Source organism: Clupea harengus, chromosome 7 (genome assembly GCF_900700415.2).
Source record: "Clupea harengus chromosome 7, Ch_v2.0.2, whole genome shotgun sequence".
NCBI classification, from domain to species: Eukaryota; Metazoa; Chordata; class Actinopteri; order Clupeiformes; family Clupeidae; genus Clupea; species Clupea harengus.
The window spans coordinates 11,181,894-11,204,385 of record NC_045158.1 but is presented as its reverse complement, the minus strand read 5'-3'; the positions used below and the strand labels follow the sequence as shown (position 1 = coordinate 11,204,385).

General features: G+C 42.7%; 1 protein-coding gene across 1 annotated transcript; it reads left to right on the top strand.

The window, feature by feature from the left end:
• The first annotated feature begins 1,403 nt into the window (after positions 1 to 1,403).
• ddr2l (discoidin domain receptor family, member 2, like) lies at positions 1,404 to 20,483 on the top strand. The gene is made up of 17 exons (XM_012830557.3): positions 1,404 to 1,680; positions 6,883 to 6,987; positions 7,483 to 7,585; positions 8,011 to 8,236; positions 9,826 to 9,973; positions 10,791 to 10,896; positions 11,116 to 11,302; positions 11,561 to 11,807; positions 12,236 to 12,325; positions 12,648 to 12,790; positions 13,117 to 13,324; positions 14,703 to 14,947; positions 15,492 to 15,619; positions 15,899 to 16,096; positions 16,588 to 16,822; positions 17,152 to 17,301; positions 17,664 to 20,483. Exons 2-17 carry the CDS (start codon positions 6,930 to 6,932, stop codon positions 17,796 to 17,798), a joined length of 2,607 nt encoding a protein of 868 aa, XP_012686011.2. The 5' UTR covers positions 1,404 to 1,680; positions 6,883 to 6,929; the 3' UTR covers positions 17,799 to 20,483.
• Positions 20,484 to 22,492: the final 2,009 nt, after the last annotated feature.

The window sequence follows — 22,492 nt, the reverse complement described above, 5'->3', positions numbered from 1 at the left end:
ACACCGTGTGCCTCTCTGACTCGTTAATTTATTACCAGTACAAGATTGATTAGGGCACAAACTTCGCTCTGTAAATGAGAAACAAAGTGGTTCGGACTGAGCCATGCACTATTCCATCAAATCAATAACATTGAGCAATAGAAGGGAGTGGGAGGGGTGTATTTGATCAACTTTTCAGTTCAAATATCTACAACCTTTCACCAGGATCGAGGACTGTACCTTTAATGCCCCTAGTTAGTTCACTATATAACTATTTGAATCAATTTGACTACGATGCAGAGAAACCAGTGACCAGACAGGCTGTACGTTTTTAAAGAAGGTGACTGCTTCCCCCTGCTGGCCGTATGCGACATCACCCTCTTTGAAAAACGTACAGCCTAAAAAGTTACTTGTTGGTTTCTCTGCATTGTAGTCAAATTGATTCAAATCATCTATTCTCCGGAATTGAATAACAATGATGCGAAGATTATAGATGAATTGTTGTGCGGTCGTTACAATTAATTTGACACAGACGGTTTTACAATTCTGAATTATGTGGATAGGTTAATATAATATCTATCCTTGTGGTTCTGTCTGTTTAATTATGAAAATGAAAAATGTTGACGTCGAAATAAGAGGAGATTTTCAAATTATTTTCACCCAATCATTATTTAGATTGGATAAACATTAAAAATGGATACAAATAATTGGGGAAAATATCGTGTTAATAACCTAAAACAACAAGTAGTTCTGTTCCTGTTCTGTTTCTGTTCTAGCAGGCTAACTACCTAAAATTCTTGCAAAAACCTTGCAAACACCACCAACAGCCCAGTTGGCACTGATAGAAGCTTGCCAACACACTAATTGGTGTCTTTTGGCAGTATAGCTGGCAATGTCATGAATGTGAAGGCTTTTCTTCCATTTTTGAAGGGTGTTCCGGCCCGGAACACAGAACTTCATAGCATCTAGTATCTTGGATGGCTAGTGGGAAAGACGCAGGTGTTTATCTGTCCTTCACATGACCATATGCTATAAAAATGAATTTGAGGATGGTACCAAAACTAGTTGCCTATAAAAACATACCTCAAAAAGTGTCAAATTGTTGCATGGTGTTGCTTTAATATGTAACTACAGAGTAGGCCTATATGCCCATATTTCAAATGTGAAAAGATTATGCCAGCTCTGAATGTAGTCTCTCTCTCACCCTCTTTCCCTATATGGCATATGCTATATGCACACATAAACAGTCACACTATAGCCTACATATACACTATATACGCGTGTGTATGTGTATACTGCATGTGTGTGTGTGTGTGTGTGTGTTTGAGAGAGAAAGAGAGAGAGCTGTTGCGTGTGAGAAGGAAGTGTTGCCTGGGATGCCAGAAATGTTTTCACTGCATTTCCCTGCATTCAACGTTCCTGACCAGCCGAGGGAGTCATGTTTCATAGCTAGTGAGCTATTCAAGCTGTACTCCAGAGATTGTATTGCACCCCCTTCTCTAGTGGCCGGAAGCGGGATGTGATGTAAAAATCACATTGAAACTTTTTTCTTGAGTGTGCACATCTCCCGATGTATTGTAAAACAACGAGGAAGATCACTTTACTTGAATATTTTCCGAAGTTTTGAACTGGGTTTTGTACCTTGATGCAACTTCGACAAAGATAAACCACTGTCGGATCCCGTCAAGATCCCAAAATCAGGTAATCGATCATATTGACTACAAGGCTACAGTTGAACAGACAAAAGTTGTTCCTCTGCTGTTGATGTTGGCCTCTTTGTTACAGTTGGAACACTGAAACAAAGACCATTGTGGTTCGTGCGTGTTTATAATAAAGTCACATTGCCTAAACAGCTGTTGAATTTACATTGTGCTTCGTCAAAACAACTTTGCAATTCCAAAGTATCTAACGAGTGGATTTATAGTTTTACGGGTAAAATAGTGCAAAGTTTGTCGGGATATGTTACTTTGGATTAATCAGTTTGAGCTTCTGCTATATTTTCGATTGTCTTTCCCCCCCCGTTTCATGTAGTGTATTAGAAAGTTGAACAGTGCCTTTACGAATGCGAGCTTCACTGTAGTTGATAGGCTTTTCCACATCTTTGTTTTCTTGCCATTGCAAATGTTGGTTGGGAATGGAGACTGGCGCTAGCGGTAATTTATAGGGACAACGATGTCACTTGGGAATGGGTTACAGCCTTTGTAACATGGCAAACGGGACACGAGATGGTAAGGCCATAACGCCGCAGCTTCTCATTAGATTTTCTCCATACTCAAGCCGAACTTTCCCCTGTGTTCCCGTTACCCTAGCCATGCGCGCGCATCTCCAGTGGAGCGCACGCTCGTGAACTTGTAAAGTTATCAACCCGAGGCCTCCTCACTGACGGGCCATCGTGAGGTTTAATTCAACCTGAACTGAACTGTACTTAAACACATTCAAACTCAAAGCAGTTAACATATTATTTGTTTGTTTTTTAAGAAACACAATGGACAGACACAAATCACTTACTTAACAATAAATATAATCAGGAACAGTTGTAAATTACAGTAAAACCTTAATCCTGAGAATCACACGTATCCCATATTTTAGCCTTATTGACTTTTTCAACTGTGCAGAGTGCTTCGGAAGGTGTGGGGGTCAATGTGTACATCTTCGGTCGTTTAAAAAATAAATAAACTGTGTACTAAATTTGAATCTCTCTCTCTCTCTCTCTCTCTCTCGCTCTCTCTCTCTCTCTCTCTCTCTCTCACACACACACACACACACACACACACACCATAATGTTAATTTTCTTTGATTCATTGTCAACCACCAATTTGTTTTGCATTTGGGTTACTAAGGGATTTAGGGCATCTTCTACAATTGCATGTTTTGCATGCATGCCCATTTCCACAAGACAAAAGAGTGACATTATTTGAACTTGTTTTACATTGTTTTGTCCAAAAAAATTCATGATGCGCTTACAATTATATGTCAAAACACAATGTCTGTGATGTTGGAAATGACATGCTATAACAAAATGGTATAACCCAGGAACATCAAATCATCTCATGGGTAGAGATTACAGACTGTTACAAATATAAAATTATACTTAACTGGTCATAAAATCTTGCCAGACAAATCCGGACTATACCATGTATACAGCTCAGTTTTAATACTTATATGGCTGCTGTCTAAGATGCTGCATTTGGGACTCTTTTGTCAGTCATGGCAAACTGAGAGGAAAGTCAGGGATTTCCTGAGGTAAAGGATGTTATTCCTGGTCTCCTGTGGGTTTAGTACGTTTCATTGGTTGTCTCTGAGATAACTACCAGCGCTGTGCTAATGTCAGCCTTCATGATGTGAGCTACAAATGGAGTCATTTTCAATAGACAGTAAATCTTATTAAATCTGTTGCAACACCATCTTTGACAACACTGTCAAGGAGCTCCTGAGATCTTTTTACTGGCCAATTCTGTTTCACAAGACGAGGATTTGAGAAATTGAACATACCGTATAACAAAGGCAAAATAGATATTATGGAGAATTCTATTTGGCTAGGTCTAGTCAACTCTGAAACATTCATCTATAATTTTAGGCCAATCAAAATAACTGAAAACGATTACATTTTTGCCTAACATTGTGCAAGACCTGGGTTTACAACAGTATCTCTCATTCATCCTGTGGATTGATCTGTACAGAAGTCAGCAAGGTTAGAACAGACAGCACTACACCAGTATATACAGCACTTACCTACTACAACAGTATAATACTTACTAAATTATGTATTACTGTGCTCATTAATTCAAAAATGCATTGTTCAGTGTCATTTTTGCTGGGTGAATTGTCAAAACGTTCGGAGTAACAATAATGTTATTAATCCTTGATGAGTACTTATTTGCAAAATAATGTTTGCAAAATGTCCATAGTATTCAGTCTGACAAACGTGGTTAAATTTAGTTGTTTTTATCATTGTTGGTGGTGTGTGTGTGTGTGTGTGTGTGTGTGTGCATGCATGTGTGTGTGTTTGTGTGTGTGTGTGTGTGTGTGTGTGTGTGTGCATGCATGTGTGTGTGTTTGTGTAAGTGAGTATGTGTGCATCTGTCAAAGGATGGGGTAAGAGGTCACTTGCTGAGCAGTACCAGGGCCTTCCTCTGGGGCTGCTGGTCAGATGTCTCATTTTTCAGTCACACATGCTTATGTCAGAGAGTTACAGAGCAGGCCTTACCTATGGTCAGCCTTGGTGGAAATGACATAAGTTCTGGTTTCCCAATGCACATTTAGTTTTTGAGTTATGTGAAATGTCTTGGCATGCTACACAAACCCCTTAAGTGAGCGTGCAGGTGGTTAGCAGAAGATGGTGCCTTCTGTGCTCTTTTTTTAGTATGTGTTTAGTATGAATTTAAAATTCAAATAATAAAAAATAAAAAAAAACTGTCATGAGTTGCCTGTTGTCAAGGGACAGTTGTTGTCATCCCGTCTACAATCCTATCTGCATTTTGAATCTTTTTTTCTCCCTCTAGGATTCACTGGAAGAGTATCCGCTATGTGAATGCATGCAATTGTACTGTAGTCCTCAAGCCCTACTGCAGTGATTTTGGGTCAGAGCCAGGCCTCCCTTGAGAACAATGTGTTGCACATTGTTTATCGTGTTGCATAATAAGTAGATTAGGGCCAGCGAGCTAGCCTCAGCGCTAGAGTTAGTGTCTCAGCGAAACAGGCCAAGAGTCTGGGGGAGGGATCGTGTTTGTGCTTTGTTCTCGCTGCTCGCTGATTTACTTACCTTGGGCATGCTGCGTCCTGCATGCAAGCTGAAATACGTCTTCTGTTTGGAATCTGCATTTTTTTTTCTCATTCTGTTTTTTTTCTTCTTCTTTTTTTTTTACTTGGCTCCTGAAAATGGTGGGTGGCTGTGTGGGGTGTGGGTCATCACTTAAAGATGTCGGTATGTGTGTTTATGAGTTTTTAGTTTGACGGGGGATGGGGGAGGGGGGGTCCTTCTTGCTCTGAAATAGTCTGCGCCCTCTCCATCTCTTGTTTTAAGCAGACACCCTTTGGTTGTTTGCGTTTTGTTTTGTGGCTCTGTTTCCTCGCTGGTCACATGAGGCCCCTCTGGAAGATGAGCAACGACACAGGAATCCGATTGCTAAACAGGCCTCGGCTTGTACCCAAAAATTACATAAACCAGCTGTGACTCCCTGTGCTGTTACGTATCCCCACCCCACACCTTGTCACCTCTGCCATGTCAGAGCCCCTCTCCCAACCCCCCTCCGCTCTCACCCTCTCCCTCGTACGTTCCTTTGAGAAAAACACATGGGCTTCTGAGCCCCGAGGCAGTGGGTTATCTGTGGTGCCCCGGCGGAGCTAAAGTCAAAGGCAGGATCGGCGCCACGTGACATGTGGGATGTAATGAGCGCGCCACTGCTCTTGAGAAAGGAGAGAGAGAAAAACACTCATCAGCACCAGAGGAATGTGAGGAGATGGACTGGGGAATGAGGGGAGAACGCAAGGAGAGAGGGAGACAGAAAGAGAGAGAGAAAAAAGAGAGAATTTTGGACCACATTCCTCTGTGGGTTGTGTAATGACTGTGAAGTAATGGGACATTAGCCTGGATTTGTAAACTGCTCATTCATTACAGGGGCATTGAAAATGACACTCTTCTCAGAGCACATTCAAGAACAGGGTGTAACTCTTGCGTGCGCCATCCAAGATGACAAGATGAGGAATAAGCTCTTTAAGCTATAAAAGCTACGACAAAAACTAGATTGTCTTTGGGTTGTGAAGAGATCGGAAGCATTACAATCAATGACGAGCCTAAACTTACCTAAAATTCTGAACACTTTCTGTATCCTATTAAAAACTATAACAGCGCTTAAACACTATACTTTCAGAATCAGGTTTTACTTTGCATACATACTTTCAGGAGACATGTCATCCTCAGAGTCGAACACGCTCTTAGTGAGATATGCACGAAAAATCCGTCTAGGCATATATTTCATTAGCACATGCTGTTCTGGACATGACCTTCTATGTACCCTCACCATTTTCTCTTGGCACCCATGTCTTTCTGTCAGAGTATTCTTTTGCAAACTTGTGCTCGGCCTGGGCCTACAGCTCCAGTGACTGCCCCAGGGGAGGTGTAAGGACGAAGAGCAATGAAAACCAGAGACTTGGGGAAAGAGAGAGGGAGAGAGAGAAAAAGAGGCAGAAATGAAAAGGAGAGAGGGAGAGAGAGAGAGAGGGAGAAGGACAGGGGAAGAGTGATTGAAAGAAACAATAAGAAAGAATAATAATGTGCTTGTAGGAAGAGAAGGGAAGAGCTCAGGGAGTGGGAAAGAGAGCAGGCAGGAGAAAAGAGTGGCAGAGGAGGGGTAGGTGGGGTGAGAGGGGGTGGGGAGTTGTTGATGAGGGAGATGGTGGGGGAAGGGTGAAATAACGAAAGAGAGATTACAGAGTCATTACAGAGTTACAGAGAGAAGAACTCAGTGAACCTAGAGGGGAGAGAAACGTTTAGTAAAGACCAGGGAGGTACTAGTTAGGATTCTGTGCGTCATGTCTTTTCATCACACCATCAATGCTTTGTGTATTTGCACAACTTTAGGCTCTTGTCATTTGATGGTGAAGTTATGGAGCTCCTCACAGTAGGCAGTGAGTGTGAGCCTAGCTGAGGGATGTGGATTTGGTTTGTTCTGGAACTTTCTCACAGCCTACTCAGATTTATTTTCATATGATAGTAATAGGAGTCACACAGTCGTCTACATCTGTATTCAGGCTCTGTTACTTCACTCGTACAGAAATGATTTTTTCCTCAGGTGAAAACTGCACTCAGATCATCTGCCATTCCAAATGTTATAAAATGTCAGATTAGCTGTGCTCACTACATCAAATTCAGTGTTTTTAAATCTTTTTTCCTTCTCCCTCCAGAGATGTAGTCTCTGTCCAAGTCTGCTCGCAGACATCCAAGGCTCACCATGCTGTTGTTCCTGCTCCTGGCGTTACAAACCAGTGCCAATGCTCAGATAGATCCAGGTGAGAGCCAAAGAGAGTCACTACATACGCATACATACAGCTGTGGTACTATATCATGCTATAGCTATGGATGAACACCAGCAGAATCTGTAGTTGTAACACCTTCCCCACATCTGATATCTGAGTCTGATCTCTTTGCATTGTGATCTTTATACAAAAATGCACTATTGAAAATGTTTTAATAATTCCATGTACTGGTACATTTATTTTCTTCCAACTCCTTCTTCTATTTGTCTTTGAGAACTTTGTATTTTGATTAAATTGTGTTTTAGTAATATACTTACAACGAAAAGGAATAGAAGCAGTTGTTGTCATACGCTGACAAAAAGCATTAGTGCCATAGTTCTGTACCTGATGTAAAGCATTACTGCAATTAGGCCAAACCCAGAGTACATGTTGTTGGTAAATGTAACTAATCCCACACATTGAGACGAATAAACAAAAAAACCTGTTTGACGTCAGTCTCAACATCAGTTGACCGCTGTCTTGTTACAGCACATTGCCGATACCCTCTTGGCATGGAGGATGGCAGGATCAAAGATGATGAAATCACTGCCTCCAGCCAATGGTGGGATACCACTGGACCACAGTTTGCAAGGTATGGTTTGAATAACTCTGATCATAGTTAAGTATATTCAGTATGAAGTGTTTTCTAGGGAAAGGCTCCTTGAGCAAATTTCTTTTCATCTACTGTCCTGTTATGAGAATGTGAGTAAGTTACCTTAGCAACAGTGGTGTGCTAATTGGCGTCTCTTCCTTCTCTCTTGACACTTTTTATTTGCCTTCTACTTCTTAATCTTTTGGGCCATGGACCATATTCTCCATATTTCAACTCCTACTTTACTGGGCTAATTCTCTGCCTTGTCTTCCTGTCTTTGTGTATGTTTTCCCTTCTCTCTCTCTCTCTATCTTTCTATCTGTCTCTTTATCGCTGTGTGTGTCTCAATCTTTCTGCTCGGACATTGTATTCTCTCAATCTTTCCTCCATCTCTCCTCTGTTTCAATCTCTGCACTTGCCCCCAGGTTGAACAAGGAGGAAGGGGACGGGGCATGGTGCCCGGCGGGTCCCCTGGAGCCCACAGATGTTCAGTACTTGCAGTTGGACCTGCGCCAGCTGACATTCCTCACAGTTGTTGGCACCCAGGGCCGTTATGCCCGCAGCTCTAACGAATTTGCTCGCATGTACCGTCTAGACTACAGCCGCGATGGCCATCACTGGATTTCCTGGAAAAGTCGCCTTGGTAACAAGGTATAGTGAAAGGATGCCTTTACTGCCATTGTGAGGAATTCAGGCGTAGCCTATTTATGTTTATTTTAGTTTTCATTTTTATTGAATGCAACTTACTACTGAGGAAGAATTTGACACAAGTAAATAAGTCAACAATTACAAAAGAAAATACTGAAAAAAGAAATGACACAGAGCAACATTTCTGCTTCACCAAACCTGAACACCAGATAACTGTGAGGAGTTAAAGAAACTGGTTCTGTATCTATGTGTGAATAGGAGACAGAACTGCCCAGGTGGAGGTGCAAAAGAAAGGACAACATATAGACCATAGCAAAGATACAAAAGGCTAACAAAAGATAGCAAAGGATGACAGACTGGATACAGATGCAATGTGTGTAGTCAGTTAGTTGATATGAGTTGTGAACCCCATATTTCTGAATGACAGAGATGATGTGTTTCAGTAGGGGCAGGGGTATCTGGTGCTTTACCGGGTCAGACACTGGTGACAGAACCAGCAAGATAAGTCCTGCTGTCTGACTACTGGGAGGCAGCTCATAATGTCCATCTTGTTTCCACCACCAATTTATCAGACTTTTCTGTGGAATGACCACTCTTGAAACACGTTTTAATTGGGATGCAGCAGATATTAATGCACGAGAATCACTCTGACCTGCTTGAAAACAGCACGCTCGTGGAACTTAAATAGAAAAAAGAGACTGTATCGGCCTGTAGTTTGCAACGTGAGATGGGTCGAGTGCTGTTTTTTTTCTTTAAGTGGTAGGGTAAACTGAGCCTGCTGAAATGTGGTGAAGAACATGGCCACTGTGGGTGATGAGTTGATGATATGTGTGAGAGCAGAGGTCAGTGAAGCGCCAAGCTTGTCTAGATTGCCTAGCGACTCCAGCACTCCTTGCTTGTTTGCTCAGTTGTCGAATGGTGAAATATCACAACATTTTGAAAAATTCAGTGGCCTCCTTATTGAATGCATTGCCTCAGTGGCAGAGAGCCATCCAGCGGCCCTCACCCAGCCACACAGTCATACAAATGACACTCAGAATATGTAGGAGACAAGTCTTTTTACATTCCCTCTACTACTGTGCATTTCAGTTACGATGTTGTGCATCTGACATAGACCTAGGCTGTTGAGAACCTTCTTTAATACAAACAACAGAGCTTCAGGCTGGATGTATATATTTGTATATTTATGTATGATCAATATGCTCATAATGCATGTGCATTGGAGGCTGTATATACTGTATTGTGATATGAGAAAGTTTACAATACATAATTCCTTTAAATACATCGTATAGTGCATGTCATAGGTCTACATATTAATTTAAACATGTAGGCCAGATTGTGTATTTTTGTATTAACTAGGACTAACAGTAATAACCAAGCTGGACTGTTTTGCACTTTTTCGTTAAAAAAAAAACCATCTGTACTCTATGTGGAGAGGTTTGGAAATGTGTTGACTTCCTCCCGCTGAACATCTGTTTCCTGCGATTTTTGTACAGCAGTACATTAGCCAGTCCAGTTTCTGCAATTAGGGATTTATTATGGGATAACTCACAAGCACGCTGAAGTCACTTTCATTAATTTCTTCTCGGCAGGTGATAAAGGGTAATGATAATGCCTACACCTCAGTGATTAAGGACCTACACCCGCCAATTATCACGCGTTACCTCCGTGTCATCCCCGTCACCAGTGTGTCAACCACCGTGTGTATGCGAGTGGAGCTCTATGGATGCCCTTGGACTGGTGAGTGCTGACTGCACAAATGTGTTTCTCTTTCACTTGGAGTGGTTATACACAATGCGCAATGTGTACTTAAAGGGGAGCTTAAGTTTTTGGTGTGTGTCCCAATTACAACCACTATGTCCCATTGTGGATAACACCAGAAAGAAAATAAATCAGAGGAAATACACATGTTCTCCTTTAATTAGAGAAAGTTTTAGTGACTTTTCCTCTTTGTTTGAAGCTGTGTAGACACTGGTTTGAATTATAGGACTACATACAGGATATTTTACTTTTAAAAGAGTTATTACAAAGAGTTTGAGACAGTTCAGATTTTTTTTCGTGAAAAACGAGAGAGAGGGTTTTCATTAAAGTCACCTAAAATCTTCTCTCACTTAATATTTTGCATGTTTCTAGGGCTTTGTTGCTGAGGTTGCTAAGGACACTTTCTATGGTGTTTGAGGCAGTGACACACATACATCAGTCTGCCCTCTAGTGGCCCCCTTGCACACTCAGCTAGTATGATTTGTTATGAGTTATGACATGATTAATCTGTTACACAATTATTTGGGTTGGAACTGTGGACACCAAGTAATTAAACCCTGTGTAGTCAAAAAAAAAAATTCCCTTTTGGAGCCAGTGAAATTGTTCTCTTGGAGTGCGTAATGTCTACCAGAACCTCAAACTTAGTGGCCCCTTTCACTTTGTTTCACTCTCTCACTCAATCACTGGTGTTCCGTCTCTCTTACTGTCTTCCCATTTTCCTCTCTCTTTCATTCGCTCTTCTGTCTCACTCTCACCATATCTCTGTCACCGTCTCCCCCTGACTTGCTCTCTGTAGATGGTTTGACCACGTACAGTGCTCCTGAGGGTCAGGTGATGATGGCCCCAGGGTACTCCGTCGCCAAGCTCAATGATTCCACTTATGACGGCGTCTTTGAACGCAGGTAGGCCTTGTGACCACGTGCTGCTGTTACACTCACAAGGACTGAGCTGTTTACCCAGCCACAGTGCACTCTCGCCTTGGGCTACAATATTAGACCATTCCAACAACGCCACAAACAGATCTGAGCATGCCATGCAAAACCGCCTTTCTTGCTACACTGCTTTGCTGTGCCACCGTGATATGCACCACAGCATCGCTGGTTACTCCCTCCTTTTCCCAGGAAACTGAGTGGAGGCTTGGGCCAGCTGACGGATGGCGTGATTGGGCAGGACGACTTCCTGCTCACCCATCAGTACCATGTGTGGTACGGATATTACTACGTGGGCTGGAAGAAGGACAGCCTGGGCCCTGGATACGTGGAGATGGAGTTTGTGTTTGACAGGCCGAGGAACTTCACATCCATGAAGGTGAGGAAGACAGGGTGTTTAAAGCTGATACATTCTTTCACTTCTATATTTCACTGTAGAGTGCTATAGAGTTGTGTTTTTTTTTTTTTTTCATTCCATGACTAGACCACAGTGGCTGCTTACTAGGTGATACTGGGTTATTAACTTGATTCTTAGTGGTACGCACGCTTTTCTTTCACAATCTTGTGGCAAAAAAGGATTCTAAACATGCATCAGTCCCTCAGTACCCAACCAGTCTCTCTTCCTCTCCTCGCACAGGTGCACAGCAACAACATGTTCACTCGAGGGGTGAAGATCTTCTCCTCGGTGGAATGCTGGTTCAAGCCACGGCTCATTGCTGACTGGGAGCAGGAGCCGGAAGAGTTCCGCACCGTCCTGGACGACCGGAATCCCAGTGCCCGCTACGTAACCGTGCCCCTGGGCCGCCGCATGGGCAAAGCAATCCGCTGCCGATTCCACTTTGCAGACACGTGGATAATGTTCAGCGAGATCTCCTTCCAGTCTGGTAAGGTCTCAGAGAAGGTCACAAGCAATTTAGAAAAGTATTGCTCTCTCAGTGCATGCTTAGACAAGGCTCACAGTAGAGAACCCTAAGGCTTCTTTGGAAATCTAGTATCTAGCATCTAGCAATGTAGCTTCATACATAGAATTCCAGGCTGATAGCACAATGAATCCGAAAAGGGGTTTAGAATCTTTCCCAAAAGCTGCTCTTTGGAGAAATTTTAAAGGGTGTTCAATGCTGACAAGAGACAATAATCTAACAGTGTAGAGAGGCCATCATAGCCTTGGTGACTTGTGGAATCAACCTCTACTTCCACTACTCAATATGTACAGTTAAATTGCCATAGCTTCAATCCTGGTGGAATTGAACTATGACACAAATGCATGTGATTATTTGGTTCCTATCAGTGATCTGTCCTTTCCCTTCCTCAGCCCAGGACATGATCCCTACCCAGGCCACACCTGTCATGACATCCTCCTGGCCTAAGACTTCCAGCTCTCTGCCCACCACACTGAAAACTGGTAAATGTTTGACCTTACTTGGACTTCTTGCCTCTGCAGGTGGATGGCTCAGCGTAGTGTTTAAAGCAAATGCAAGAGCATCTCTTTCACTGACTTCATGTTAAACACCTCTGAACAGCACAATAGTGACACACAATCACCTCTGTTTGTTGGTCATCTGACTCAGAATGGTGAAGAGTCAGCTTAGGTCAGATTTAGCCCTGGTTGAAGTGTTCACCACACTCAGTTTAAATTGTCTCTGAAGTTAACCAATTACTGTTAGCCTGATTGGTCTATTCAAGTCCTGTTCCTGTGACTGTCCCTTCTGTACGACTCTGTTTAGTGACAACTGCATGGAAGACGGTCATGCCTGAGGAAAGCAACACCTCCATCCTCATTGGTTGCTTAGTGACCATCATCCTCCTGTTGGTGGTGATCATTTTCTTGATCCTGTGGTGCCAGTATGTTTGCAAAGTGCTGGAGAAGGTGGGTGTGGGAGAGGTAAAACTGGGCTCAAGGTGTTACATCAGCAGATGCCGTAGTTCTTCTGCCAGTGTTGAATTAAAATGTTCATTAGCCAACAAGTGGCACTCAGATATAGGGTTATTATTATCAATTATTATTATCAATTATTATTATCAATTATTATTATTAAGCTTGAAAAAGCAGCAGCAATAACAACATATACTGATTTTTGGGAATGAACAATTAAAACAAACAAATAAAGAAGAAATGGGCCCTTTCTGAGCAGTTTGGGTCTGTGTGAACATGGAAGGACATGGAAGCGACACTAATCACATGTTCTCTCTAAGGCCCCACGACGCATTCTGGAGGAGGAGGTGACCGTTCGGCTCTCCTCCAGCAGTGACACTATCATCCTGCAGACCCCCCCTTTGCCTCCACGCATCTCCCAGCCTGACCCCCCCTATGAAAGGGTCTTCCTGCTGGACCCGCAGTACCAGGATCCGGCGGCACTGAGGAACAAGCTACCGGAGGTTTCGCAGAGTGCAGAGGCCTCGGGTGAGTGGGAAAAGGGGAACTCTTACAAAGATAAATATAGCTAGTGTTTCATTTTAGCTTTTGGGTAGTGGGATGACGAGCTTCTTCCTAAACTGAGGGACATCAAAGTTGGACTTTGATGACTTGTATTCACAGGATTGTTTCTTGGAGGACAATTCATTTCCTATTAACCCCCTTTATGTGGTGTATATGAATATTATTAGAACTGAAATAGTTCTAATGCACATTTTAAGCAAGTTGAGCATTGTTTCCTGTGTGGTGCTTGCTAGCATTGTGCTAATGTCACCACTGCAGGGTCATTTTGTAAGGCAGACTACATGTGATTTGAAATTGGTTTTGTATTTTGTTTCGACTTTAATTCTAACCAAAAATAAAAATATGTAAACATGGAGAAATGTTTTGATAACCAGATTCTGTTTACTGTGGTGAGGTTGTGGGAACGGGTAGATGTGAGTCAAGATAACAATGTCACCTTTGTGTTGTTTATAGTGGTAGATAAGCCTTCGATTTGGCCTGTATAGAGTGTGAATGTATTTGCAGCTCACCATGTTATTTCCTACATCTGCTGTATACAGTGTAGCCGTTTGGAAATGTATTATACTGTAGCATCGAATGGGACAAAATAGCTCAGTTGTTTTACAGTATGTTTGAGCCTGCATGGATTCTTTGTCTGGAATGGTTGCCACTTTCCTGTCTGTGTATTTTTTCCCCCTGCAGACACTTCTGGACAATGGGCCAGATTTGTCTCTGCATTCTGCCTCTCTTTCACTTATTGAATTGCTAATCCCTCAAGAATGTTTCTGAGGACATAGAAGAATGCAGTGCATGCTGACAAAAGCTTGAGTTTCTCTCTCTCTCTCCCTCTTTCTCTTTTTCTCTCCGTTCCTTACCCTGTCCAGTCCCCTGCCCTGTCCCTTTACCCTCTAGCTTGTAATGCTGTCTCTGACCTCTTCCTGAAAACTCAGTGCATGAAACATGCCCTGTCTCATGGTAAGACCCTACTGATTTACTTGCTCTCTTGTTCTTCTTTGGCACTTTAAAAGATCCTTTTCAGTTAGGCCTACTTGTTGAAGCTATTATGGTTGTTTGAGGAGAAATGGTTGTCACCTTTGTCTTATGGTCAGCAAAATAATTATATATCTCTCTTTGTCTCTCACCTACCCTGCTTGTCTTTTTCTCTGTCCTTTATAATTTCCTATGTCTTTTTCTTCCTCTCTTTTTAAACTGTTCTCTTTCTGGCTTTCTCTCTCTACACTCCTATCATTCTGCATGTCTTTCTCCCCCACCCTCTCTCTCGCCCTCTCTCTCACCCTCTCTCCCTTCCTCGCCCTCTCTCTCACCCTCTCTCCCTTCCCCTTCCTCCCCCTCCTGTCCTCAGGCTTTGGAGGGGGCTATGCAGAGCCTGACGTGACCCAGTGCACACCTCACCAGGGCTTCCAGAGCAGCGTGCCCCACTACGCAGAGACGGATATCGTCAGCCTACAGGGCGTGACTGGCAGTAACATGTACGCCGTCCCCGCCCTGACCGTCGACTCACTCACTCGTAAAGACATCTCCGTGGCCGAGTTCCCTCAGGAGCAGCTGATCTTCCGTGAGAAGCTGGGGGAGGGACAGTTCGGAGAGGTGAGGACAGAATCAACCCTCACACACGCCCGCACATAGTTAAATATTTTCTCAGATTAAGTTGTTTTATTGAATTGTCTAGTGGTTGTGCCCTCCCCTACCCACCCACCCCAGTTGTGCCCTCCCCTACCCACCCACCCCTACGCCTGCACTTTTTATGACCTGGCAATGTATGTTGACAGTACCTCAGATAGCACATATAAAGTTTATGTAAAACCGCATCTCTCATAACATTTATGTAAAATCCGGACCTTTCTGTCGTCACTCAGACCCCATACCTCCTCTGCAGCTGGCTCTGATTCAGCAGTTTATGTGCTGATGCTCTCAAGGGGTTTCACAAACACACAGTAATGAGATCTGGCTTAAGAATATTTACCTGCAGGATGTTGTTCTGTGCCCCCCCCCCCCTGTCTCCTCTATTCTCTTAATGTCAGTTATCACTTTTATGAATACCTGCTTTAATGACCTTCGCATGCTTTTGGAATTGTGTGACCTGGTGTTTAGGGGTGATTGGTATGAGTCATTTGTCACTCTGTGTCCTCAGGTTCATTTGTGTGAGGCGGAAGGCCTGCTGGAGTTTTTGGGAGAGGGCGCCCCCCTGCCGGAGATGGACGATAGGCCAGTGTTGGTGGCGGTGAAGCAGCTGAGGCCGGATGCCACCAGTACTGCCAGGTCTGTTAGACTTTGGCTTATTTTGCTGTTGTAAAGTGAATCATTAAAAAAGATGTGCCAGTAAAACTGGTCTTTTGTGTTTCATATTTACACCCTGTGGTACATCATACAGCATTAGATACAGTATCTCTTAACAACACTAATGGTTGATACTATGTATAAAATGGCCATTCCATGGTGAGCCATTTACTGCCAATGTATTTAATATGAAGTATTTGCACCTTAGATATGACTTCACTGGTTACTCACTGACCCCTTCATCCTCTCGTCTTGTGACAGGAATGACTTCCTGAAGGAGATTAAGATCATGTCCCGACTCAACGACCCCAACATCATCCAGCTGCTGTGTGTGTGTGTGAGCTCGGACCCACTGTGCATGGTCACTGAGTACATGGAAAACGGCGACCTCAACATGTTCCTCTCCCAGAGAGAGATAGAGAGCACGCTAACCCATGCCAACAACATACCCTCCGTCAGGTCTGCACCTTACCCCCCACTATGACTTTGTCCAAAATAATTTTCCAGACATTGAACAGTGTGTACAAAGTGTACTAAGCACACGTTTGAATTTCTTTGGCTTATTACTATAGATAAGAGAGTTTAGGGAAACCCATTTGATTAAGTCAGGTCAATTCAAGTCACTTTGTTTGTATAGCACATTTCAAAACAGTTGTAGCAAAGTGCTTTCCGTTTAAGATTATGCAACAGAACTTGGCTGTCGTCGCTTTATATTGTATACTGCAGTGGGCAGTGACATCTTGGAAGAATCTGTTTTTTACAACAAAGAGTTTTTATGGAAAAGTCCTTTGCAGAACCTCATTTTTTTTAAACAGACTTACCTTCTTCATCGTTGTTTACAATGTTACATGTGACATCCAAAGAGTGGGTGGGCACGGCTGTTCCTGTACATAAGCTTCACTTTCACTTGCTGAACGTCACTGAACTTCACTTTGTTCTCTACTCCACAGCACCTCGGATCTCTTGCACATGTCAGTGCAGATCGCCTCTGGCATGAAGTACCTGGCCTCTCTGAACTTTGTGCATCGGGACCTTGCCACTCGCAACTGCCTCCTGGATCGCCGGCTCACCATCAAAATCGCAGACTTCGGGATGAGCCGCAATCTCTACAGCAGCGACTACTACCGCATCCAGGGCAGGGCCGTGCTGCCAATTCGCTGGATGGCCTGGGAAAGCATTCTACTGGTGAGTGGACACATGTGTGTGTGTGTGTGTGGGGGGGGAGGGTTGAATATGTTCATGATATAGGTGCCCAACTGTAGAAAGACGTAGATTATGTATGTGTGTGTGTGTGGGCATAGGTTTGTATTTTAGCGATGGCAATGTTTGTCATTTGCGTGTGAGTTTTGAGAACAGGTGAGGAAATGCACAGATGGATGTACTGTGGACGTATTGCACATGCTTCTCAAGTGTCTGTGTTTGTATGTGCCCCTGCTTGCAGGTATGCCCTCCATGTATGTGTGAATACGTCGCTCTGGTGTTTTTACGTATTTTTGTCGTCTGTCACCCTCCAGGGGAAGTTCACTACTGCCAGTGATGTGTGGGCGTTCGGGGTCACCCTTTGGGAGATTTTCACCCTGTGCAAGGAGCAACCGTACAGCCTTCTGTCTGATGAACAGGTCATCGAAAACACTGGGGAGTTCTTCAGGAACCAGGGGAGACAGGTACACAGACCAATCCAACTTCTACTTTAAATTCTGTTTATGTTTAATGTTAAGATAACAACCTTTAAGATGCAGTCTGCGTCTGCAGTCTGCAGTCATCCAAGGATGTTGATATTTTAGTTCAACAACCAATTAAATTACACCCCTTGCTTCCGTGCCCCTGAAGCAACGTGTTGATTGGCTGGGATTGTTGATGTCCCAATCCGAGCCGCCATATTTGTTTCCTATTTATGGAGCCAGGACTGTGTACACCGGAGTGTTTTGTCTTAAAGCACACACTGAATAGACAGCTGGAGGGCCGTGATGATAATGGAGTAGAATCACGGACCGCACTTTAACTGTCTGTCTTTTTTTTCTCACAGATATTTCTGTCTGCCCCTCCACTCTGTCCAGCCTCTCTGTTTGAGTTGATGATGCGTTGCTGGTACAGAGATATTGGTGACCGGCCGTCATTCAACTGCATCTATCAGGCCCTGCGACCACATGCGACCCAATGAACCGTCACCAGAAGTCCCAGAAGTCTCCAGCAGGGGATCTCAGCCCTGACCTGAATCCTCTAGCCTCCCAGAGTAAGGGGAAAGAACAGGAGACAATCCAGCAATGATGTAGCTTCAGCAGCGCAAGAGGACAAACGTGGGGCGTCGGGGGGGGGGGGTTTGACTTGAGTGACATTGTTTGGCTTTTATAAACAACAACAAAACAAAAAGAAAACTTGGCATCAACTCGCTGTGGTGACTGCGTTGCGTTGTTGATGCTTAAATCCACGGACACTTGAGCAATTTTTGCCTGTCTTTGTAATGTGTTTCCTATCAACTGTACCTTTTCACATTCTGCCAAGTGTTACATCTGAATCATTTCAATTGGTACCAAAGGAGAGGGGGAAAAAGAGATGGAGGGGGGGGGAGAAAAGACTAAATGCTAGGTTGAAAGGAGAACCAACAACTGGAGGAATGTTTTTTTTAAGGGCCTGTGGTTGTAATATGTAAAGCACTGCTGTGATTTAGTTTCTTCCTTTTTGCTCATGTTCCTTATTTACCCCCACACTGGAGTATGACTTAATAATCTTTCTATGTTTTATAGTATGTGTTTTTTTTTTATCTCTGAATATGAATGTTATGCAGGTTAATTTGGATGAGGCTAGGCTGGCCATCTGTGCTCCTAGCTCCAGCAGAACTACTGTCACTGTAGAGTAAAAGCTCTAATGGAGAGGGTTGTAGAGCCACAATGGACTGATGTGCAATGGATTGCACTGTCTCCCCCCCCCCCCCCCCCCCCCTAATTGGAATGGGCTGCTTTATGGGCTGTATGAACCCCTTCACTCTACCCACACATAAGGAGGTGGAATTGTCTCAGCCATTTCAATTCCTCCAATGCTCCACACGTCACACTTAATTCCTGGTAACTCTTTTGAAAATATGCAACATCTACATAGCAAAAGAGCTTAGGCCTAATGCGCCTTTGCACCATCTGTTGGTGTTGCGAGAAATTTACTGAGATGGGCCTATGCGGTTGTCACTAGCATTTTTTATGTGCTTTGTGCTTCAGTTATTTTGGTCTGAAAAAAACCCCAGAAACAACCAGAAAACAATAATCCTCAGTGATGGCAGCACACTTGAGTTAGCATCGCTACAGAAGACTGTCAGAACGTGTGTGATGCATGCATTATTTACATATGGTCCATATTGTAGTTCAGATATTTTGAGAGGTCTTAGCTTTTCCTGGACCTCTTTAAAAGGCACATTGTCTGGGGGAGTTTGAACAATTCAAAGCACATATGACTTTACATGGTTGTTCCCCTGTATGCTTGTACGCCATTTTTAACTATGAAAGCTAATAATGAATTTGTGTTCATGTTTCATGTTTCAAGCCTTATTACGCCAAATTGGATGCACGTGTGATCATTGTTTCAAAGCAAATCACATTTATAGACACATATGGGGCTTCATTAACTAAGATCAAAGATCAATTTTTTTTCATTTGTTTATTGTTGTTTTGTTATGTCTGTGTCATCTCATGTCATTTTTTATAGTAATTTTTTTTTACTGTATCTCATTGTGTTGTCATAAGGTACAAAATACATTGTTGTTAGGGCTGCTGGGACGTGTCACAATCTGGAATAGTTGAATGAAGCATTCCCAATAGCGCTGGGATACACTTTGAGTGGCAGAGAAGGGTCAGGGAATTTTGTGCGCGCGCGTGTCTGTTTGGTGCCTGCCATTGCATTCCAACCCGCAAACCTCAGGGCCAGGTTGACGTCTAAACTCAAGTCTCCCAGTTGCATTTGCTGAAGTGAGCCTGTGGTCTTCTCTGTTATCACTGAGTAGAGCATTTTTTTCCCTCTTGTCTTGTTTTGTTCTGCATCCTTTTTGTTTTTGTTTTGGTTCCTTATTTGTTTTGGATGGAGTGAGAGAGAAGAAAGAAGTGTTAGGGTTATGTGTGCGTACATATGTCCAACGTGCGACTGTGTGAGTGTATTTGTAGTGTGTGTGGGTTAAGAGGCTTTTTTTAGTGGAAATGAGAATGACCTAGGGGTGAGAATGATCTACTGTGGGATGAGGCTGATCTTATATGTATTCTCAGTCCCTACACTCTTGTGTATGACAGCATATAGATTCAGTAGCACGTGTCGTTTCAGCACTTTGAAACATGATTTGACTGAAAGTATCATAATTGATAGCTGAGTGACAGGTTGCTCTAAAACAACACACATGCGGCCTTCTGGAAGTTGTAGCTATGATATCTCTATAGTTCAAGTTGCACATCTCTAACATTTGTTTTAGCAGTAAAGCATTTAAAAATAAAGTAGAAGTATCCCCTGTCTAAATATTGGCATCTATGTGCATGCAAATTATTGAGCATTACTGTGGCAATCACTTGTCAGTGAGTGTCGCTTTGTTAAGTGTGTGCATATGTGTCTGTAGAAGAGAAAAGAGAGGTTGTACCTGCGCATATTTGTTTGTTTAGATAAGTGACTGGTCTCCCCATTACCTAACTTTTCTTTAGCTATAATTCTGGCTCTTCACTCTTGTAGGATGTATGTGGCTGTCATGTACATAGTGTAGTCAGAATAGATGTATAGTAATATATTGGGATCTAAGGAGGACATTCTTGCACCATTGTGTAACCATCTTGTGTGTTTCTCATTCTCGTTTCCTATATTAAGAAATTAAACCTTATCTGTACTTTGGCTCCATATTGATTTTTGTTTAGAAAGTTTGATACCTCAGCTCATACAAAGGTCCTTCATTTAGCCCCTCAGCATCTCATATTTGACTATGGAAAGAAAACAGCTATAGGCAGGCTATATGTTTATTCAACCATCCAGAGAGAGCCACTTTTAGGCTAGATGTCAGCACATTTCATTATAGAAAGGTAATATTTATGTAGCCTGCACCTATGCAGTAGCTTACACAAGATCACATAAACACAAGAGAGAAAATGTAGCTACAAGACAGAGAAGTGTACTAAAATCAGCTATTGTGTCACAAATTATAGTCTGCACTATACATTCTCACAAGGTTCTTATGCTGTAGACGTCTCCATAGTACATTTAATTCGGCAGGCTTTGTGAAATTAAATAGCTTTATTCAAGGCTCCCGTGGCCCACGTTGGCACAGACAGATGTCTGGCACTTCGGATTGGACGCGTAGAGAGATTCCATTGTAGCACGTGACCACTGATCAGACCAGAGGGAAAAAGGAAGAATGAAGAAGGGAGACGGAGGGAAACGTCTTAGATTGACGGTAAGTTGCAACATTGTCTGTACATTTGTCATATTGAAAGTTAAGAATATGTGTGAATGCACACAATATGTATCTTGTAATGCCGAAAGCAGACTGTATAAGTACCGAGAATGTGCTGACGCTGTGAATTGGCTAGGCGCACCGCCCGCCCAGACCCTGGTTATCCACAATTTCACTGAACGGTCCATAAATCCCATTAATTCGTTGGATACACTGCTTACCCTGATACACTTGTTAAATTTCAAACTTAGTCACGTTCCCTTAGTGTGTTCGTATATTCTACATCATCGACTGCTCGTTTCTAAAGAGAAATTTGCTGGCGGACATCGTGCCATCACTTCGATTCTGGTGCCTAACGTTACAGCTGTTTTGGAACCAACTGCTAGTTAGTTAGCTAGCTAGCAAGCAATAGCTGCAAACTGCATTATAATCATAGACATAGGGCTTGTTATGTCTATATGGCCATAATGAACAATTGAAATAAAAAGTTAACAAAATCTGTGTGAAGGAAAAGATGACAACTAAAGCAACTATTACATTTCTTCAGGTGCTTGGGATAAGTTCGTCTGATCTTATGCAGACGATGCATAACTTACTCTTGGTAAACAAGTTCTCTGTAAACCTTGGCTTTGTGCCTAGGTAAGTAGGGCGGTAGGGATCTCAGGGTAAACTACAAAAAGGTTTATACATTAATATACGAAATTAACATGAAACCTCCACTGTATGTTTGAGCATCACATGGCCTTGCCATTTTGACGACATACTGGAGAAATCCATTTTGACATTGCATCGATTGACCTCCAAGACATTAAGTTTTTATTTCTGTCAATTGTCCATTTCGTGAGCCAATTTCATAGTTTTCTTCTTTTAGTTGAGTATGAGTCATTGTCTGTCAGTCCTCTCATTCACTGTGTCACCCACACCTAAATGTTTCCAATTTCCTCATTTATTCATTTTTCACAGTAAACATTCAGTGATGTGGTATGGCAAGCTACAGTGTTGTGTGATGTAGTGAAGGCAAGCCATTCCACAGGCTTAAGAAGGTCATCCAAAGGATTTTGAAATATTGGTGAGTGCGAAATAAAGCTTGTGAATTTAAGCTTGCTGGGAGATGCTGTAATGCAATTGTTTAGCCAGAAGTTGTACTTGTACTTGTACTTTGAACCTTTGTTTATTGCGTTTTGTGATGAAACCATTTTTATAACAATGACACTTGATGATTGTCCTGACTATGTCAGTTACGACTTGAGGAGCTATACCATATCAGTAGTCTTCATAATGGTTCTGAGTCTACCATTTCGTGCAAACATGGAACTACACCAGTAGTAGGAAATAAACCTATTCCTCTTGCATCAAAGGTTTTTTTTACATTTCCTCAATACTTTCTGTTTGGTCTAGGACAGCAACGGTAAAATATACAAGGACATATCTCATCAAGCATTACTCAC

Excerpts from the sequence above, each read along its gene's own strand:
- ddr2l (XM_012830557.3), top strand. The coding sequence starts at position 6,930 with ATGCTGTTGTTCCTGCTCCTGGCGTTACAAACCAGTGCCAATGCTCAG. Across the intron at positions 10,897-11,115 it reads GACGGCGTCTTTGAACGCAG|GAAACTGAGTGGAGGCTTGG; the intron begins GTAGGCCTTGTG and ends TCCTTTTCCCAG. Across the intron at positions 11,808-12,235 it reads CGAGATCTCCTTCCAGTCTG|CCCAGGACATGATCCCTACC; the intron begins GTAAGGTCTCAG and ends TCCCTTCCTCAG.